Raw genomic sequence first — 19,696 nt, 5'->3', positions numbered from 1 at the left:
GTCAGTCACTCTACAACAGGAGCGCTCCGTGTGATTATAGCTGTCTTTTGCTCAAAAAAAGAAAATAAGAAGCAATGATGGATTGGATTATGGATAATTAGTATGGATGTATCACATACACATACACCTGTATTGGTGTATGTGCGTGTTATTACTGAATCAAGGCTTCCCTTCCATTAGCTCAGGAAGCTTCTGGGGAGTTCCCTTTTTACAAAACTGTCATCGAAGTATATTGTATGGAATGCTTAAAAATGTTTTTTAAATAAAATAAATAAACAAATAAATAAAAAAGAAGAGGACAATATGGACTGGCTCTCCTTCAGATAGAACTTAAGGTATGCATGTGATAACATGAAAAAAAAAACAAAATTCACATAGCTTTAGGAAATAAAAGGGGATAAAAGTAGTAAATCTTGTAAATGATGATGCAAAGATAAAGAGCAAATGTTCTCCTGTTGTTAGACGTCAGGATTCACGTCGTTGACGTCAGGTCAGGGTGTCAAACTAGATGACGATGTACGAAAAATTCTGACATGCTAGTCTTGTAGAATCGTGGTCGTGAGGAATTGTAAGGAGTCTTAACCGCGTCGTTAATTATGTCACACTACAAGATGGTTTGTCGTTTCCGACTCTCAAAATCGGGCCCGAGTTTTGACTCAATGAGCTGCAACGTCGCAGTCGGGCTTAAATCTAGCTGAATTCGTGTAGTCTGAGCCGGCCTTTATTCAAGCTGCTCTTGCCAGACAAATCTTGCTGCTCCCCCTGAAAACAACTTTTTGCAACCCTCCTCCACCCCAGCTGCGCTGCACCTGACTTAATCGATGTCATCCTGTTGTCACTGTTGCCTTCTTTTTTTTGTTGCTGCATCTCTCCCAGCCACAGTCTTTCCTTGTATGCACAGGAAGGGCAGGAACTTGAGCTGTTCTTACTTTATGCTTACCACGCAGGCTCATAGAAAGGTGTGTAGATCAAAGAATAGCCAAATACTGTACATTCCCAATTCCAAACAAGCTGGGGCACTGTACAAATGTAGACAAATTTGTGCATGGCACAACAAACTGTGTTTACAGACAATGATTTCTGGAAGTGCTCCTGAGCCCATGCTGTGATTTGCAGTACAGAATCATGTCTGTTTTTGATTTAGGGTCACCTGAACATCTCATATTGATCTTAGGCTTTGTCTCTTGAGCTCAGAGATTTCTTTTCTTGATATTCTGCATTGTAGATGAGATATTCAAAGTCTTCACAATTTGACACTGAGAATATTTTTTTATAGATTTAAGACCCAGTTTTTCACAGAATGATGAACCTCTACCCATCTTACTTCTGAGAGCCTCTGTCCTGCTAAAATGCTCCTTTTATACCCAGTCATATTACTGACCTGATACAAATTGACCTAATCCATTGCAAAATGCTTCTTAGTGGCACTTACCTTCCTTGTGCCTTCTTTTTTTAATGAGTTGCTTCCATCAATTTCTAAATGAGCTAATGTTTTTCATGAAATTATAATATCTCACTTTCCACATCTGATATGTTGTTTATGGTCTATTGTGAATAAAATATGGGTTTATTTGATTTTTAAACCATTACATTCTGTTCTTTTAACATTTCAAACAGCAACCCAACTCTTTTGGAACTGGTTTGGTAAAATAAACTGCAGTCCACCTTATTCCTACTGTAACTATGAATGGGAGTGGAACTTCCTGTACAGTAAAATATAAAAGCAAAAACATTTCTCTCAACGACTTATCAAAGTGGCATAGCACCAACAGCAGTTGTTTGGAAAGAAATAAATCCTCAATTTAGTAAGTACTCATTTTTTTAAAAGTAAGGCATTCAGCTACATACAAGCTAAAATGTATAAGTTACAGTTTATGTAATGCATGTACCTGTTGCTTTGTCAGTGGTACTGATAACTAAACAAAGTTGAAGGTGTCTCTAACAATGTTTTTTAAACAAGCTGTTCACTGTCTGAATACATCAGGGATGTGATTTTTTAAAAATATTAATCTGCTATTGATTCCTAATACAAATTTTGAGATTTACTGAAGAGACGAATGACTGCGGCGGAGCATGCAGGGGTCCATTACCAGGGTGCATCCAGCTTGAGGAGGGCACGCAGTGGTGCAGTGGTTTCCGAGTAGTGGGGAAGAAAGAGCAGATAAAAGGCAGTCATTCCCAGGAACGATGACAGTTGCACTGGGCAGGAGGGTTCAGGCAGACGCAGAATGGCGTCGACATTTGAGTGGAGTGGGCTCAGGCCAGAGGTGGACAAGCGGAACCCCACAAACTCGATGACAGGTGCTGCAAAGATACACTTCTCCCCGTTCAGTGTGAGGTTGTGGCGGGCGAGCACATCCAGCACCCTGGAAAGGTGCTCATCGTGTATTGCAGTCATCCTTCCGTGCACCACAATGTCGTCCAGATACACGACTACACATGGTGTCCATGATTTTCTGGAAGCAACTAGGGGCGGAGCTGAGGCCAAAGGGCATGCGTGTGTATCGGAAAACCCCCATGTGAGAAACAAAGGTAGTGAGGTTGCAGCTGTCCAAATGTAGGGGCACCTGCAGGTAACCCTGGCGAAGGTCAAGCTCAGAGTAGACCGTCGAGCCATGGAATTTAGCAGACAGCTCCTGCACAGTAGGCAGTGGGTATTTGTCCAGAATTACTGCTTTGTTTGCCTGTCGAAGGTCAACACAGGGGCGCAGGCCTCCTGACTTCTTCTTCGCCACCACCAGGTTGGAGATCCAGGGTGAAGCATCGACCTGCTCAATAATGCCAGCGTCCAACATTTTCTGCAGTTCAGCCGTGACATCATCACATAGGGACAGGGGAAGGCGGCGCAAAGGTTGGATGACAGGGGACACGGTGGGGTCGATGAGCAGTTGGTGGTTGAAGGTGGTGAGGCAGCCCAGTCCAGTGAAGAGCAACGGCCAGCGGTGTTGCCAGGGCATGGTCACCGTCAGTATAGCGGTACCTGTGTTGTCCGTGATGGATAAGCCCAAAGCACAGAAAAAGTCAAACCCCAGGAGGTTGGCACCATGGCAAGACACCTGGAAGGTGAATGCTGGCAGGAATCTGGAGCCATAGTGCATGGAGAAGGTACAGGTGCCTACCATGCCAATCCTGGTGTGGCCGTAGCCATACAGCTCCTCCGCGCCCGTCTTGATCAGCTGCTGGGGAAAGAGCAGTTGAACTGTGGACTCGCTGAGCAGCGACCCTGAGGCTGCAGTGTCCAGCAGCAGTGGCAGGCCCATGCCGTCCAACTCCACTGTGCACCACTTAAACGGCTTGGAACAGGAACCCACAGAGTGGATGGTGGTAGGGCTCGACGGGCGGGATGGACGAGGTCGGGGGTTTGAAGAGCTGGGTATTGAGCAGAATACTCTAGAGAAGTGGTTTAGTTTACCACAGCGATGACATCTCTGTCCTGTGGCTCGGCAGGCCGATGCGCGTGTTGGGTGGGAGGAAGAGCCGCAGTTACCACAGGGTTACCGTGCAGTGGCGCCTTGTCACCCCGCAACGTTCACCTCGAGCTCGTCATGAGTGAAGGTGGGGCTGGAGGGCTGAGTGGCCGGAGCCACCGTCTGTGCCAGTTGGGAGGAGTGCGACGGAGCCGCATCAGAGGCCGCTAGCCGCGATGCTAACAGAGTGGCAGACTCGAGCTGAAAGGCTAATTCAACAGCCTTAGACACCGGCAGGTCATCTGACGACATAAACAGTTTCTCCCGCAGTTTGGATCGATCGTGTGCTCTGCTAGCTGATCCCTAATCATTTCCTCTTCTAAGCGGCCGAATTTGAAGAGGCTAGCCAAACACCGGAGGTCGGTGATGTAATGGTGGACTGACTCACCCGGCCATTGGCGGCACTGACGGAAGACGATCCACTGGACAATAACACTCTGCGGGGCATCGAAATGTCCGGCCAGTAAGGCAACACATTCTGCATAGGACGTCGCAATACCAAGAGTGTGGAAGATCCGTTGTCCTTCAGTCCCCAGGCTGTGGATTAGCATAGCTCATAGCCTGGCGTCGCCAGCATCAGTCAGCCCGACACCCGTGATATATGTCTCAAAGGACTCATACCAGCGGGACCACGGGATCGGTGGCTCTCCAGGCAAGGCGAGAAACGAAGGCAGAGGTGAGAAAGGAAGCTCCATCCTTGTCGCCAATGTTATGTCCAAACACAGGCAGAGACGTCCACTGTGCTCATGCAGCTTTATTTTGACTCACCGGAGTATCACACATACAGCTCAGGGGATTTCCCACATACTGACGGCACACTTGCGTGATGACGCTACACTACTTCTATGTACAGCTGCATGCTACGGTCTTCTTTTTCGATGTCACAAGTATCACAACATTCATTTTTACCACACTTCACACACCATTTAACGCCTATGCACACAGCAGCAACATGTCCATACTCTTGACAGCAGAAACATCTCAGGGGAGCTTTCTCAAACCGTCTGACTCTACGGCAAACATAATCCAAGAACACTCTGTCCGGCAACTCTCCCTCAAAAGTCAGACATACTGATTTTGTGTCCTCCTTCTCTCCTTTGCGAGTTCTTCTCATTCTCCAGGCCTCACACACTCCTTGCACTTCCAAAAAGGAGTCAGCCTTCACTGACAGTGGCACTCCACCTACAACTCCTTTCTTTGTTCCCTGCTTCCCAATATTCCAACAACAAATGATTCTTCCATCAACATTACTTGACTCCCATTACTTGAAAGACTGTTCTTCTTCCTTTCTTTTTGTTTATGTATCCTCTCATATCACCATTTTCAAATTCGCACTCCAAACTCTCTGAGTCATCGACTGCTTCCGACTCCATGGCTCCAAAAAGGCCTAGCCTCAGCTCCAGGTGCCTTTTATAAGGTGAGCTGATTGAGCACAGGAGGGAGGGGGCCGAGTGAGAGGCTGCATTCAGCAGCAGCAGCCAGTTTTCTCAGCGCTGCCTACTACAATAATGTGGTACCTGCAACCCAGAGAAGTTGCTCAGGTAGTGCAGCTCACCCAGGAGACAGGCCAGTACACCAGGAGACATGGAAGGGTCCATAGGAGGACAACAACCCAGAAGCAGGACTGATATCTGCTCCTTTGGGCAAGGAGGAACAGGAGGAGCACTGCCAGAGTCCTAGAAAATGAAAAAATTGGTAGATTTGCCATTAGCTCCCAGTGCCCTTCACAGATGAAAGCAGGTTCACACTGAGCCCATGTCAGATGTGAGAGCCTGGAGATGCTGTGGAGAACATTCTGCTGCAAGCAACATCCTCCAGCATGACCAGTTTGGTGGTGGGTCAGTGATGGTCTGGGAAGGCATATCCTTGGAGGGCCACACAGACCTCCATGTGCTAGCCAGAGGTACCCTGACTGCCATTATTGAGATGAGGTCTTGAGACCCATTGTCAAACCATATGCTGGTACAGTGGGCCCTGGGTTCCTTCTGATGCATGACTATGCTTGGCCTCATGTGGCTGGAGTGTGTCAGCAATTCCTGCATGACGAAGGCATTGATGCTATGGACTGACCTGCTCGTTCCCCTGACCTGAATCCAATCAAGCACCTCTAGCACATCACATCTCGTTCCATCCACCGCTGCCACATCGCACCACAGACTGTTCAGAAGCTGACTCAGGCCCTGATCCAGGTCTGTAAGGAGATCCCACAGGACACCAGCCATTGTCTCATCAGGAGCATGCCCAGACATTGTGAGGAGTGCATACAGGTCCGTGGAGGCCACACACTCTACTAAGCCTTATTTTGAATTGTCTTGAGGAATCAGGAGGTGGATCAGCCTGCGATCTGATTTTTCCACTTTGATTTTGAGTAAGATTCTGAATCCAGTCCTCCACGGGTTAATGATTTTGGTTTTCATTGATCATTCTTATGTTATTTTGTTCTCAGCACATTTCACTATGTAATGAATAAAGATTTTCAACAGGAATATTTCATTCATCGAGATCTGGGATGTGTCATGTAGCCCTTTAAGACCTACAGGAGCACCGGCACTCCCAGTGCTTTTCTATCTTTTACTGCGGGTAGAATTGCAACCAAATGGGTTAGAGCAGTAATTCTTCTTGCATTTAAAACCAGAGTAACAACAGCATACCACACATTCAGGGAGTCCCAGGGTACTTTTTCTTTCCAGAAATATACTTTCTTCTTTTGCAGAAATGTAGTAAAAGGCGCACAGATCAAAAACAATATACTATATCATAATCCAGACTGCTGCCTTTCACTAAGTTTACGTGATGACATATGATGACGTTTATTTTTTCTGCACAGAACCTATGGTGTTGTTTTCTTGCAGGTCACAAGTCGCACTTGTTATTGTTTCAACATGGTCTTCTGCAAACATATGTATGCTCAAAGTATCTGGCACACTGAGAAATTTGATTGCACTACTTTGAACAGGATTCTTTTTTATAAACATGCTTTTTGCATATTGAACAGTTTCATTTTATCTTCATTTTTGCCCACTATGGTAGGTCATAAAGAGTTAAGTGTTCCCTTTATTTTATTGAGCAGTGTATATAAGGCCATGATATTATCCCAACACAGGTGTAACAGATGATGTTCCATATTTTAATCTCAAAATTGCTTTAATAATGGGGATCCACATCTTGTTACTATTCAAAGTCCCAGTCTGACAGAAAGGACTAGAAGTTGCACCCTTATTTCACACCAAGCATCATGGGGGCTGGAAATAAGGTGGATAAAGTGCAAAATTCAATAATTGGGAATTAAGTATGCATATTAACTACTGCAAGTGATATGTGTTTTTTGATGGTTCTGACAAAGTTTTTAAAAAAGTGTTCAGGGTACAGAGTAAGAAGGGCTGGGGTGTCATTATCCATGTTGTAAGTCTGTGTACTTTTAACATTACTTTGAATGTGATTTAAATAGTGTTTCAGTAATGTTTTATAAACTATCAGTGTCAATATATGTAAACCTACAAGCTATAGTGGTGACACTAATACTTATGTCATTGATTTTATTTTCTTTTTCACAGCAGAATCCTGACACCAGTGGTAACCTAAGAAAACGGATGAGTTATGTTAGCCCAAGTTCCAGCAGTAAACAAAGAGCCCAGTCCCACACAAACATTTCTGGAGTGGTAAGAGCAAGAACACTGCGACCTTTAGCCAGTGGCGACAACAGTAGATCATACACCCTCTTCAGCTCTAGCCCCAAATCAGACAGCCTCCTCAGTCTTGCCTCCTCATCTGCTCAGTTGGTGACGAGTACACCTCAAGGTGTAGCTTCCACAACAAAAATGATATCAGGCACACCATGCAAGCAGAACACTTGTTCCTCATCTTTGCAGTATTTGATAGGGCCAAAGTTGGAGCGCATCCAAATGATAGGAGGCAAACTGGAGCTTAAACAGACGCCATGTTCCCAGCCCACCACTGCTGGTGTGGGTGCCACCAGCAAAATTGACAAGTATGCTCGAATTCTGTTCCCAGTGTCCTTTGGTGCTTTTAATATGGTCTACTGGGTAGTTTATTTATCAAATGATACAACAGTTACTGAAGGTGGCTAGATTCTTCTGGCACCAGAGGTGAAGATTTGTTTCTTGTAATAGATGGGAAAAACAGGTTTTGTCAAAGTCATAAACAATAGAGTATTGCTGTCGCCAACCAGATAAAGAAACTTTATTCAGCTAGCATTCCACATCTTGGACAAGACATGCAGAATACATTATTTTTTCTTCCCAAGGACCACAAACAGCCAACACGGGAACAGGTCAACTCAACTCAAAGCATCTGATACAGAAAAAAGCATACTTGCTGTGTAGTATACGTCTTCCCTCTTTAAAATATACTTAATGTCTTAAGTAAACTGTTTTCATTGTACTTAACTGGGGCTGCACGGCGGCACAGGGGTTAGCGCTGTTGCCTCACAGCAAGAAGGTTGCTGGTTGGCTTCCAGCTAGGACCTTTCTGTGTGTAGTTTGCATGTTCTCCCCGTGCATGTGTAGGTTCTCCCCGGGTGCTTCCTCTCACCACCAAAGACATGCTCGTTAGGTTAATTGATCACTCTAAATCAGCTGTAGGTGTGAGTGTGAGCGTGCTTGGATGTCTGTCTCTATATGTCAGCCCTGTGATTGACTGGCGACCAGTCCAGGGTGTACCCTGGCTCTCGCCCAATGACAGCTGGGATAGGCTCCAGCTCCCCTGTGTCCCCTAATGGGATAAGCGGTATAGAAAATGGATGGATGGATGGATGGATGTATTTAAATGTCTCATGATCCCTTTCGGCCTATGGTCATGATACAGCATAAGATTTTTGTCTTGTCCTTTTTGTCTGTGTCATGCATCTGGCAAGATGTTTAAAGGTGTGTGTAACTATCCTGAAATGGATTGCACCAATGCTATGTAAATAGATCCCTTTAACATTAGACAGATTTATAGTTAGAGATTACCATATACTTAAATATGAAGGCAAAGATCCATAGTTTGACATAAAAAGGGATTTTTTTTTTACTGCTTCGTAAGACTTTTAGACTAAAACCTTTGTTGATGAAAATTGGTCAAATGAGGATTAGATGAAAATAAAAGACAGGTTGGGAAAACAATCAAAATCCTCAAATCAGAAAGAGTTGGGCTTTGGTCAGAACCCTGAAAACTCTCTTTTGTACATTACTACTTGCAAAGCATAATTTTAAGATAGTACTGATTAGGTTTGAAAAAGGAGGTAAATAGTTAGTAATTATTGTTCTTATTATTATTTTCATTATTACTATCATTGTTATGATCTGTAGCCTAAGTGAAAATGATGTAATTCTATGATGTAATTCTAGAAAAGCAAAGATAGTGTTAGACTATAAAAAAAGAAAGTGAACAGCAAAGCATTGATCTGAAGACTGCAGCAGCACACAGAGATCCTTTCCATTCCAGGATAAACTTTTTTCAGATGCATAGTTGCACTGCTGTTGCAAGATACAGCTTTTTGCTCTTGACACTCTAAACTTTAAATCTCACTGTCAATTAACTTAATATGACATCACATTGCATCTTAATTATGTAAGTTGATATAGACTATGCTGAACTGCACTACCTCAATAGAATATTGCAGTACTTTGCTGTAACTTCCTGCACAGTTTTTATTTTTTTTTACAGGGCTAATACGTATTTCTGCTTTCAAGTGTATATAAGTTAATTTTTTTTTTTCTGCAAAGGCTTTCATTTTTTTTTTTTTTTTTAATTTTTCTATTTGACTTTCAGTCATTGTAAAATTAAATTTCAGATTTAAGTATAATTTTGTAAGTGTTCAACTTCTTTGTAGGAGTTTTGTAAGTTTTTGTTTTGGTAAATATACAAGGGGGGTTAAATGTAAGAGATGGAGATGTCTCATGTCATGTGTTTGTTAGCTGCTAATGGATGCTTGAATTTCCCTTGGGATTAATAAATTGTCTTTCTGTCTATTTCAAGCTGTTGCTATGATTTTTTTTTCCATGGACCTCAGGTGACCATATTAAGCTGAGAGAATCGAGCTAAAAAAGTTGTTAAAGGTTAGCAAATACTACATTCACCATTTTATTCAAGCCATTTTGCATAAAACTGCTCAAAAACCAAACTAACTACCAGGGCAGTGGTTCTCAAATGGTCCAGCCTCAGGACCCTCCATTATCGTTGAGGACAAAATCACTACCCAAATTTCCCCCCAAAAAAATCAACAATGCCTGTTCAGTAAATACTAATTTTGCTCTTAAGCTCTTGGAGGAAAAATATTTATGATAGGAAAAAGACACAGATCAAAATGACATGTTTTACACCCCTCTACCTAACTATTTTCCAGAGATCTTGAGAAATCACTTCATTGTCTTGGTAAAAGCAACTTTTTTATTGCGAGATAAGGAGATTAATAAGTTTAAATGTTAATTAAACATTTATATTTACACATGATCACAATAAGACAGTAAAATATAAGGTATGGATGCATGTTCTTTGCCACCATTTTTTCCAGAGACAGGGTCGCGATTTTTTTTGTGACCCAGGAAAAACTGCCCTCTAACCCACTATTGGGTCCCGACCCACCTGTTGAGAACCACTGTACTAGGGCATCGGGATCATATGCAAGATTGTCTTTTAAGGCTAATAGTAAAAATTCACAGGTATCCTTGTGGATGTCTGTCTTCCTTTTTGGTGTCTGCCAATCATAAACAGACTGTATGAAAACACATTCCTGTGCTAAAATAACCGATTTATGTCACAGGGTGTGTGTGACTGTTTTTTTTCTAGATGAATCTGGCTATTTCTCAAAGCCAAGGAAGGATCCTCGAACAGCCATTTCTGGAGAACAGCCTACTTCATTGACTGTCACTGGAAGACTGTTCCTGTGTCGAGGATCCTCAAAATTTTTCCAAGGATTGAGTTTCCAAGGATGCACATATGGATCCTCCACTTGCAGGAATTACCCACAATCCAATGCCCATCATTTTCCTTCTCTTAAAAAAAAAAAAAAAAGATGAATTGCGCAGTATCGAAGGAAAACTGAGTCCTCAAGCACTAAATACACTTGTAGATGTCCTGTTTCCACCAGAAATATGTTGTCATTATTATTGTATAGTACCAAAATAAAGCTGGATGGGTAGAAGTAGTGCCATAGAACATGATTATTTTATGAAAACATTTTTATTTGGGCTGTAAATAGAATTAAATTTTTAATCGTGATTAATCTCACAAATTTCATAGTAAACTTGTGAATAGGAATATTTCTCTATGTTTAAATATACTTATGAACATGAGTGGACAAAAATGTTTTCCTTATGCAAATGAAATGAAGCCAGTGACTTAGTTCTGTCAATAATCTCGAGGGCAATGATTCACACCTGACATGCATCTTAATTCGCTCCGCTTTTCCACTGAAATCAATGGCCAATTTACAGGTTAGAAAACACTTCATCTCACGGCATGAACAAATTCTACATAGCACCGAACACCGCCGGTGACTCCACCATTTTATCAACTTCTCACTGAGCTGAGGCGCGAGCGCACATACTACAGCAGCCAATATGAATGCTCCCTCCATCCTGAGCCATGATTGGCTGCAAGTAAAAGGAAAGAGAAAAAAAAATCTATGTATGTATATACATATATATATATATATATATATATATATATTCTTTTCTTCACAGTATTTTTTTACTTGTTTTCTTTTCCGACAAATCCTGCTGCTGCTAAGTCCACCAATATGACTAATGTGACTACCTTTATTACCATTATTTCGTATTACTATCCTTCTTTATTTTTATAATGTATTGAACATTTATCATAATTAAGTAATTAATCAGGCTGCAGGTTTGGGAGGTCCTCCCAAAAGCCTTCCAGGTTTCTGACCTCACCTGCACATATTTCTAAACTTCCTCTCTATCAAGAGAGGTATGTACATGTATTTCTTTGTTTTACATATTATATGTGAAAATAAATAAACTGAATAAACTGAAAAAGTACTAGCCTCATTGGGCGGAGCATCGTCCCTTACTGGTTTCCCTCAAGTAAAAGTGCAGCGCAAGGAGGCGTTGCAGAAGTGTGTTATTGTGTTAGATGGCTTTAACATCAAGACCCTGATGGGTTGTGTTGTTTTTGTGGGCATACAGGCCTAAAAATAAATTGCTTACTACAGCTTTAACCTGGAAGATTTATGGTCTCCTACTCTGCTGCAATCATTTGCTGCCTAGAAAGCACTTGTGCTCTCGCCTTCAGTTCCAGCTATCTTTACAAATGACGGATAAGTTTACCTTTAAACTGCGTTGGCTGTTATCTGTCACATCTCCGACCCAAAGTAAAGCATGTTACTTCAGCTGAGGGATTAAATTCATCCAGGCACATATGATAATTGTAGTGGTCCTGTGTCCATGCTGTGATCTCCTAACCTTGCAAAGCAGATGGATACGCCCATTTCTGTGTTTCTCATTGGCGAATCCATCTTGCAAACCTCCCATCTGAACTGTTTGGGCCCAGTTAGAAAGTGACAGGACCAATCAGTGACGAGGGGCAGTGCTTTCAGGCATGGTGGAGTCGTGATGTAAGCAAGCAGCAACAATAGGCCGGTGGAATTATGGTGGAAGAGATTGCGTGGATGCTGCTAGAGCACCAGTTTTATCAGAACTTGACAAGTACGAGTACACTGAATAACCCGGGGTACACGCAGAAAAGTGACACTCTGCTCCACACGCAGGTTCGTCTATCAGCCTTCCCTCCTCATATGAAACCGGCACTATACCTCTTTAAAGCCATGATATTTTCCTTGATATAGCACTATATTTTCTGTCTCTGTCTAAATAACCCGGATGTTCTGGCACAGGCGGACTTTACTATTAGGCAAACCAGGCATTTGCCTGGAGCCCCGGGGCCGATAAAATGGCCTTGGGGCCCCATAAAATGCCCCTTGTATTGCCCCTTGTCCCTTGTATTTTGGTTATTTATTGTGTTTTTACAAAAATCTCTTCACAAAAATAGCATCGGAGTGCCTGAACTTATCAATAACTCCTGTCTTGACGGAGTCTGTCTGCCCTCCCACCCCTCTCCAGTCTGCGCTACATGGACTATTCCATGATGCGCCTCATGGCACTGCGCAGCACGGAAATGATTTGAGCGACAACAGCGGGAAGACAGAGAGAACTGAATGATGAAGTGAAGTTACAAAAGTGGATGTTAGATAAAGAAGAAGAGAGAGAATGGGACTTGACATTTACGCCCGCCAACTAATGTGGGTGGATTTCGGCCCTGGCGGGTAGCAGCGTGACTAACCAGCCACGATGGCGGCTTGAATTTATCAGTGTCACAACTAATGCCTCACCCTAAAGTGCATGTCTGTTTTCCCTTATGATTTAGGCTTATAGAGAAGCCGTTCAGCACATAAAGGCTCAAATTTCCTTCCAAAATAACTGAAAAGGGGCTTGTTTCTTTATCCATCATGCGTTTTTACGCAGCGCCAAGGGCTTTGATGCCATGTGATTAGTGATGCACAATAACTATTTTTTTGAACCGATATGATAACCGATAATTTCCTACTCCTTATGGCCGATAACCGATAATAACCGATACATTTTTTTCAATTGTTGATTCAACAAAATAACTTTATTTGATGTGTTAATGCACATCTGGGGGTAAGAAGGTGTTACTCTGTAGTGAGCAAAGATATTTATAACTAATTTTAACTAATATCACTGGTGTTTTTCAAAAATACAAAGAACTATTTTGACTTTATAACTGTTACTATAGTTAACTTCTTTTAGTTAAACATTTGTGTACCAAGTACAACATACACAAACAACTGGCAGACGGTTTTCCCCTCATAAAACCAAATGATAACAGGCTGTTATGTTTAACAAATGGAGATATTTTGGGGTCTGGGTTTTTTTTTCTTTTTTTTTTTTTTTTGCTTAAGCACGAATTATAGCAAGCTGATGTTTGAGATAAAGATTAAAAATAAGCACTGACATAAGTCATATCAGAGATAGGTTAAGAATGTAAAGTCCAACGTGGTCTATCTGAATGAAGCCATGTCAAACAGAGCAGGCAGGTATACGTCTATGAAAGTAGCAATGGATCAGGAGACTGTCAGACTGATTTTGTTATTATAAGGTTGTGCCTTTTGGCTCTGGCAAGCTTTCTGCAGTTTTCAACGCCTGCTTAGGATCAGAGCTCCGCTGAGTGGCTGCTGCCGATTCGTTTTAATGTAGTTAGGATGATGACTCTTAAGTGACCTATAAGATCTGTCGAGGAGTTCTTTCTACTCTTTGCAACCTCTGCAGGGCAAATTCTACACACACGGTCGTGTTATCCTCCCTGTTAATACTGAATAATGCCACCGTGTTGTTAGCATTTTAGCACAGGGACTGCTACTTCCTCTTCTTCTCTGGGGCTTTAACAGTGGGTCGTGTACTGCGGCGCCACCTGCTGTTTCGGAATGTGTAGTCTCCTGAGAAAGAAAACAAACGCCAGCACTGCCGTGCTGACAAAAATATATATGTTATCGGGGCTCATCGTAATGATATCGGACCAATAAGTATGACGTAATAATTTCCTGTTATCGGCCCGATAACTATCGGCCCAATAGTTATCGTGCACCCCTACATATGATACAAATAAATGCGACACACACATATAGAGACACACATGCGCACTGACATGTTGGCAATGTGGACTGAAGGCTTCTCTCTGTTTAGGGAAAATGTTTCAGAATAATGGAGGATAAACTCAGACCTGAACTTTCTCCTTCTCCTCTCTGTCCATACAGGATCAGTGCTGTTGGTGTGTGCACACTCCAGCTGTGTGTCTCTGTCGCTTGTGTGAGCCAAGGTGTACTTGTGTCTGAACATTGTTTGGTTAAATACTCCCTCTATATTCTTTGGCAGAAGGATAAAAGTCTGTAACTGTTCACTTAGGAGTCAAAGAGAATTCAGCTACACAGGGAGTTTTTTTTGCTTCTAATATTAAACAACAGACAGTCCAGTTGTTTAATGTTCTCTAAATGTGAGGTTCATGCAGTCATCTTTATTTTAAACAGATATTTTAATAAATTTTAGACAAACATATGAAGACATTTCCACCTTACAGTTTAAAGGAGAATAGAGGGGAGGACAGGGAATGTTTGACACTCAATATTCTCTGGTGGAGATTTGTCAGAGTGAAAATTAGAGATGTTCTTGTAATCTGCCGTAGTTTTTTCTTATAAATAGCCAATTAACAGTATTTTAATATTAGCATAAACTTAATATCTATTGAAGAAAATATAAAAATCAAAGAGTCTTGAGGAGAGGATAGACTGAAGCGAAAGACAAAAGCACTCAAAATATGAAAAAAACAGAGGAAAGATGAAATCAAAATGGAGAGAGAGAGAGAGACAGGAGATATAAGGACCAGACATAGAAGAGAAGAGAGATTAAAGCAAAAGAACAAAAGAACAGAGAGAATATGAAATATGTACAGAGGAGAGATGATGACAAGAGAGAGCAAATATAAGGACAAAGACAGAGAGAGGAGAGATGAAGACAAACACATTCACAAACAGGAGAGGAAGATAAAAGGCCAGTGAGATAGGAGAAACAAACAATGAGACTAAAGAGCAAGATAAGTCATACAAAGAAAAAGTTTTAACATTTTAACCCTTTAAAGCCTGTTACCTCAAATAATAGCCAGAAAATTCTATTTTTTTTTTTTTTTTTTTTTTTTGGAAATGTGGGAATGAGATGTTTATTTAACTGAAATCCAGAAAAAGAAATAAGGCCATACAATTTCACATATACACTTTTTTCTACCACTTTTGATACATTAGGAATTGTTTGAAATTGATAATCCATTGGAGGGCATTTTTATCATTTTTATGATTGTATAAAAAGTTTTATTTTTAGGAAACTGTTAATCATTTTGATTAAATAGAGGTATCAAAAAAGTGCGTATCAAATATGATACAATTGGCTTTAAAGGGTTAAAATGATATGTTTAATACTTTTGTGTCGAGACACAGTAGAACATAAGACCACTATCAACCTACTGCCACTCTCTGGAAAACCAAGGTAAATGATGGGATGTTTCACAGTACATTAGACTGATAGATGTGGTGGTGGTGGGGGGGAGGGGCAAATGACTGTTTGCCTGGAGCCCCTAAATGGCTAAGTTTGCCACTGTGTTCTGGCTCTGCTTCCTGTTGACATCATGCCCCATGGGTCCCTGGGAACTAGAGTCCTGCTCTAACCAAAGCCTCTCTGCCTCATGCTGCTTCAATATTCTTGGTGAAATATTGAATTATTCTTTACTCTAAAAGACAAGTAGAAAGATTAAAGAACAGTAAATGTGAAGTCAAAACGATAATAGTATGATTGATGAAAAGGAAATTATATAATAAAAATGAAATAACATAATGAAATATTTCTTAATAGTAATCAATCCAGGCGCAGTGCCAGGATTACAATTTTGGATGTGGCTGCCAAATACAGTAAATATATGAAAAAATTATTTAGCCTACTATTTAAAGAAATTGCTGGAGTTGTTTAAAACATTTAGCCTATGACAGAGACAACCTTTTGTTTATGTGACATCCAACAATCATTAATTTATTGGTGCTAGTAAAGCATACAGTTTTGTAGCCAATGCAAAAAATACTATTTTCCTTCATTCTCTGCTAAGCTAAAGTCATAAATAAATTTTTAGATGACTGTTCTATGACTTCTATGTAGGAAAATTCTATCTTTTTAATGATTAGGACAAATAATTTTTCAGTTTGATCGTGGAAACAGGGGGGCGGGAAGGGGAGAGTGCAACAGGGAGAAAGAGCGCATCAATGTGAAAAGAGCAGTGAAGGGTGGTGTCAGTTTGATTCTGAATTTTAAGAAAATTAAAAGACATTCAGATCAGACAAGGACATACAGCACTAATCGTGGCTGTCCCCATATTTTGTCATTTTTGTTGTGTCATTAAGAAATGTTAATCCAGTTATGTAAATTGCACGTGACTGTCAGCAGTTGCAGTGTGATCCACTGGTTGAGACTGATGAAAAAGAGGTGGTTTAAAACCTGAGGATGCTTTCTGACTTTAACCTGCTGAGACGTATAGCCTATTCCTTCACGTGTGTCTGTCTCTGTTCCCAGTGGATCATCCAATTATCTGAGAGCTGTGTGTGCAAGTTTTACAAGTTTTACAAGGATGTGTCCTGATATGATTAGTTATGACTTCCACCTGATAGCATGAATTTGGTAATCTGACACGCCAGGTTGTTTCACACATCCATATGGGAAACCTTCAATACACAGCGTCTGGGAAAGGGCAGAGGATTTGAAAAAACTCGGAGGTTGATTGGATGAATGTTCTGTCTGTCACATCTTTACGGGCCAATCAGAGCAACAAAACATGTGACATAGCCACGACTGAGGTGCGTGTATGCAGCTACCGAGGAATAACACGAACCATGGTGACTATAGACATGCCAGTATATGACTTTGTCATTTTTGAAAAGAACACAACTCACTGTCATTCTTTGTTCTTCTTCTAACGAAGAAATGTTGTCAAGTTTTAATAAAACTGGTGCTTTAGCAGCATCCATGCTAATCTCTTCTGCCGTAATTGCACCGGCCTATTGTTGCTGCTTGCTTACATCACCACCCCGCCGCGCCTGAAAGTACTGCCCCTTGTCGCTGATTGGTCCTGTCACTTTCTAACTGGGCCCAAACGGTTCAGATGGGAGCTTTGCAAGATGGATTTGCCAGTGAGAAACACGGAAACAAGTGTATCAATCTGCTCTGCAAGGTTATGAATTTTGATGTTTTAAAAGGAAACTTGTATTTTAGGTTTAAATGGCATTCAAATGTTTATATAATATAAAAGTATAAGCAAGGGAAGTGTGTCTCTCAAACTTTTAGGGTGGACCAGTGGACAAGTGGGTGGACACAGGCCCATAACACCGCAGCTGAATCAAAGAATTATAGTGATGTCAGCAAGGCTCAAATAAGTAGCTTTAACTCATTAAAGGTACATTGATGTTTTGAGTTAAAACAAATAAATCTACTTTTAAAAAGTTAAATAAATATATACATGAAATAAATAAAGATAAATTAAAAAAATGAAATTAAATATGTTAATAGTACATTAATTAAAAGTAATATACAGTATTTAAAAAATGTATTAGACCACCTGTCATATTTGTCTCAAAGACCATCCAGCATCATAAGGTGCTTTAATGCAGACTCCTTCATTTTCAGTGAGCTCTCCACGTTTTACCATTTTGGACAGGAATGAGGAATTTCAAACTGAATTTACCCAAATTTGAGCCGGCTCACTGGGCTTCTCTGAGAAGTCAGAAATTAATCAAGCATAACATTCAACCACTAAAACTAAATTTTCTGTTCAGGAATGCAAGTCAATAACTATAAATTGACATATTAATCAAGAAATATTAATGTGCTTTACTATTTTTTCAGTTTGTTTGTAAATCAGTACATTTGAAAATTCATGGATAACAATAACAATTATATTTTAGCATTAAAAATATCATTTCAGTTAAAGAGCTTCTACATATTGATGAATTAACCATTGCAGAAACACAAAAATATTATTTTGGTAATTACTAATGCTGTTAATTTAGGGCAGCTGTGGCATAAACCTTACTTCAGTTAGGGTTAGGGTGGTCTAATAAATTTGTTAAGCACTGTTTATATAAATGAAATTTAAACTTAAATAAGTAATGAAATCAAAGAAACTATAAATAAATCAAATTACAATAACTTCAACATGACTGATGGTGAATGTTAGAAGGCCAAACAATGAGAGCAGAATCATATCAAAAATGTTATCATATCATAAAGCTGAAGCTAAGCAGTAAATGCTGAACTATGCCTGCGTGTGTATCATGTGTGCCAACCACCATTTTCAGTGTGCTCGTAGATACCAGTGTCCAGAGAAAAAAACACAAGTATTCCTTAACTTGATTCATAATATTCAAGCTCTGAAAGCTCCATCAGCCTACTAAATATGATCATACACCTGTTGATGGCTCAGTTCAAAGGTTATTGGGTCTGTCTGTATTTATCAGATCAATGAAAGACAAATGGGAACATAGCAGTGACATGATCAGGATGATGTACAGTTCCCAAAGAAATTGAACTATGAAGGCTGCAGGCTGAATGAGATGATGGTCTACCACTCATTTGTGAAAAGAAAAGTGCTCCCCAGGGTGTGGGCTGGGAGACACTCCAGGTAGGCCGTAGGAGGCCTTTTGTCTTTCTTAAAACCCACTGATATAAATTTCAAAATAAAAAATCAGGTTTTGAATATTCTTAAGACATTCTAACATGTCAAATGCGTCTTTAAGTCTATCAAGTAACAAACAAGCAAGTATATTTAACTTGCATGTCACATTTTAATATTTATTGCACAGAATGGGTGTCATGTTTTAACCGGTGCTAAATTAACTGGTGACACTCCTTAGGCCTTAAAATATGCTCTATTAATGCTGATAGTAAAGGGTTTCTAGTGTCAAACAACATTTTAAAGAAAATTTTTAGAAAATATGTGACTTGCAGATGCCTGTGTAAACAAAATGAATGCAGGCTTCTCATTTAGTGTAATTTATGGCAATGCCAACACCTTCTTGTGGAATTACTCTCCTAAAATATCTAGGCATTTGTTCTAGAATTCTGTTTATATAATTAGAATAACAACTTAAATATTTGAGGCTCATGTCATGGTGGAATGAAGATTTTTGAGGTACCAAAAGATTTCAGTCTAAGAAATTCTGAATGAATGCATGCAAAGGTGGTACTCTCTCTAATCCACATTTGAATTGCAGATCCAGAGTTAAAAGTGCTAAATATTGTGGAAAATGCTGCACTACACAGCCAGTGCTGTGTATTTAAAACGAAATGTTTAAAATAAACATTTATGTATCGTAAATATAATTGGTTGGTGCTTTCCTGCTAATGCTGTGTCTTCAATGTTGATCAAGTATTTTATGAACCATGCTAAAACTGGTGTTAATAATTAAATCAATAAAATAAATAGTAATAATTAAGCCGTCCAATAAAATATATAAAAGTTAATTGTGGAAAGATGGTGCTTTGGTGATGATTCTGCAAAGTAATCTGTGAAAGATGTATCTTGGTTCAGCTGATGCTGATGATTTAATCTGTTTTGAATTAAGGATTCCTGTCTAAGTCAAAGGCTGTCGCTCAGACATGCTGCTC

The 19,696-nt window shown here is 40.4% G+C and overlaps 1 protein-coding gene across 1 annotated transcript in view; it reads left to right on the top strand.

The window, feature by feature from the left end:
* The window catches only part of LOC121515892 (gamma-aminobutyric acid receptor subunit alpha-6-like), a 193,396-nt gene extending 185,841 nt beyond the window's left edge, over positions 1-7,555 (top strand). Inside the window, exon 8 of the mRNA XM_041796831.1 lies at positions 7,022-7,555. Coding sequence (XP_041652765.1) covers positions 7,022-7,555 — 534 coding nt within the window. The remainder of the gene's footprint in view (positions 1-7,021) is intronic.
* The last annotated feature ends 12,141 nt before the right edge of the window (positions 7,556-19,696 follow it).

The sequence above is a fragment of the Cheilinus undulatus genome, linkage group 10 (assembly GCF_018320785.1).
Source record: "Cheilinus undulatus linkage group 10, ASM1832078v1, whole genome shotgun sequence".
NCBI classification, from domain to species: domain Eukaryota; kingdom Metazoa; phylum Chordata; class Actinopteri; order Labriformes; family Labridae; genus Cheilinus; species Cheilinus undulatus.
This window is presented reverse-complemented; position numbering and strand designations above follow the sequence as displayed.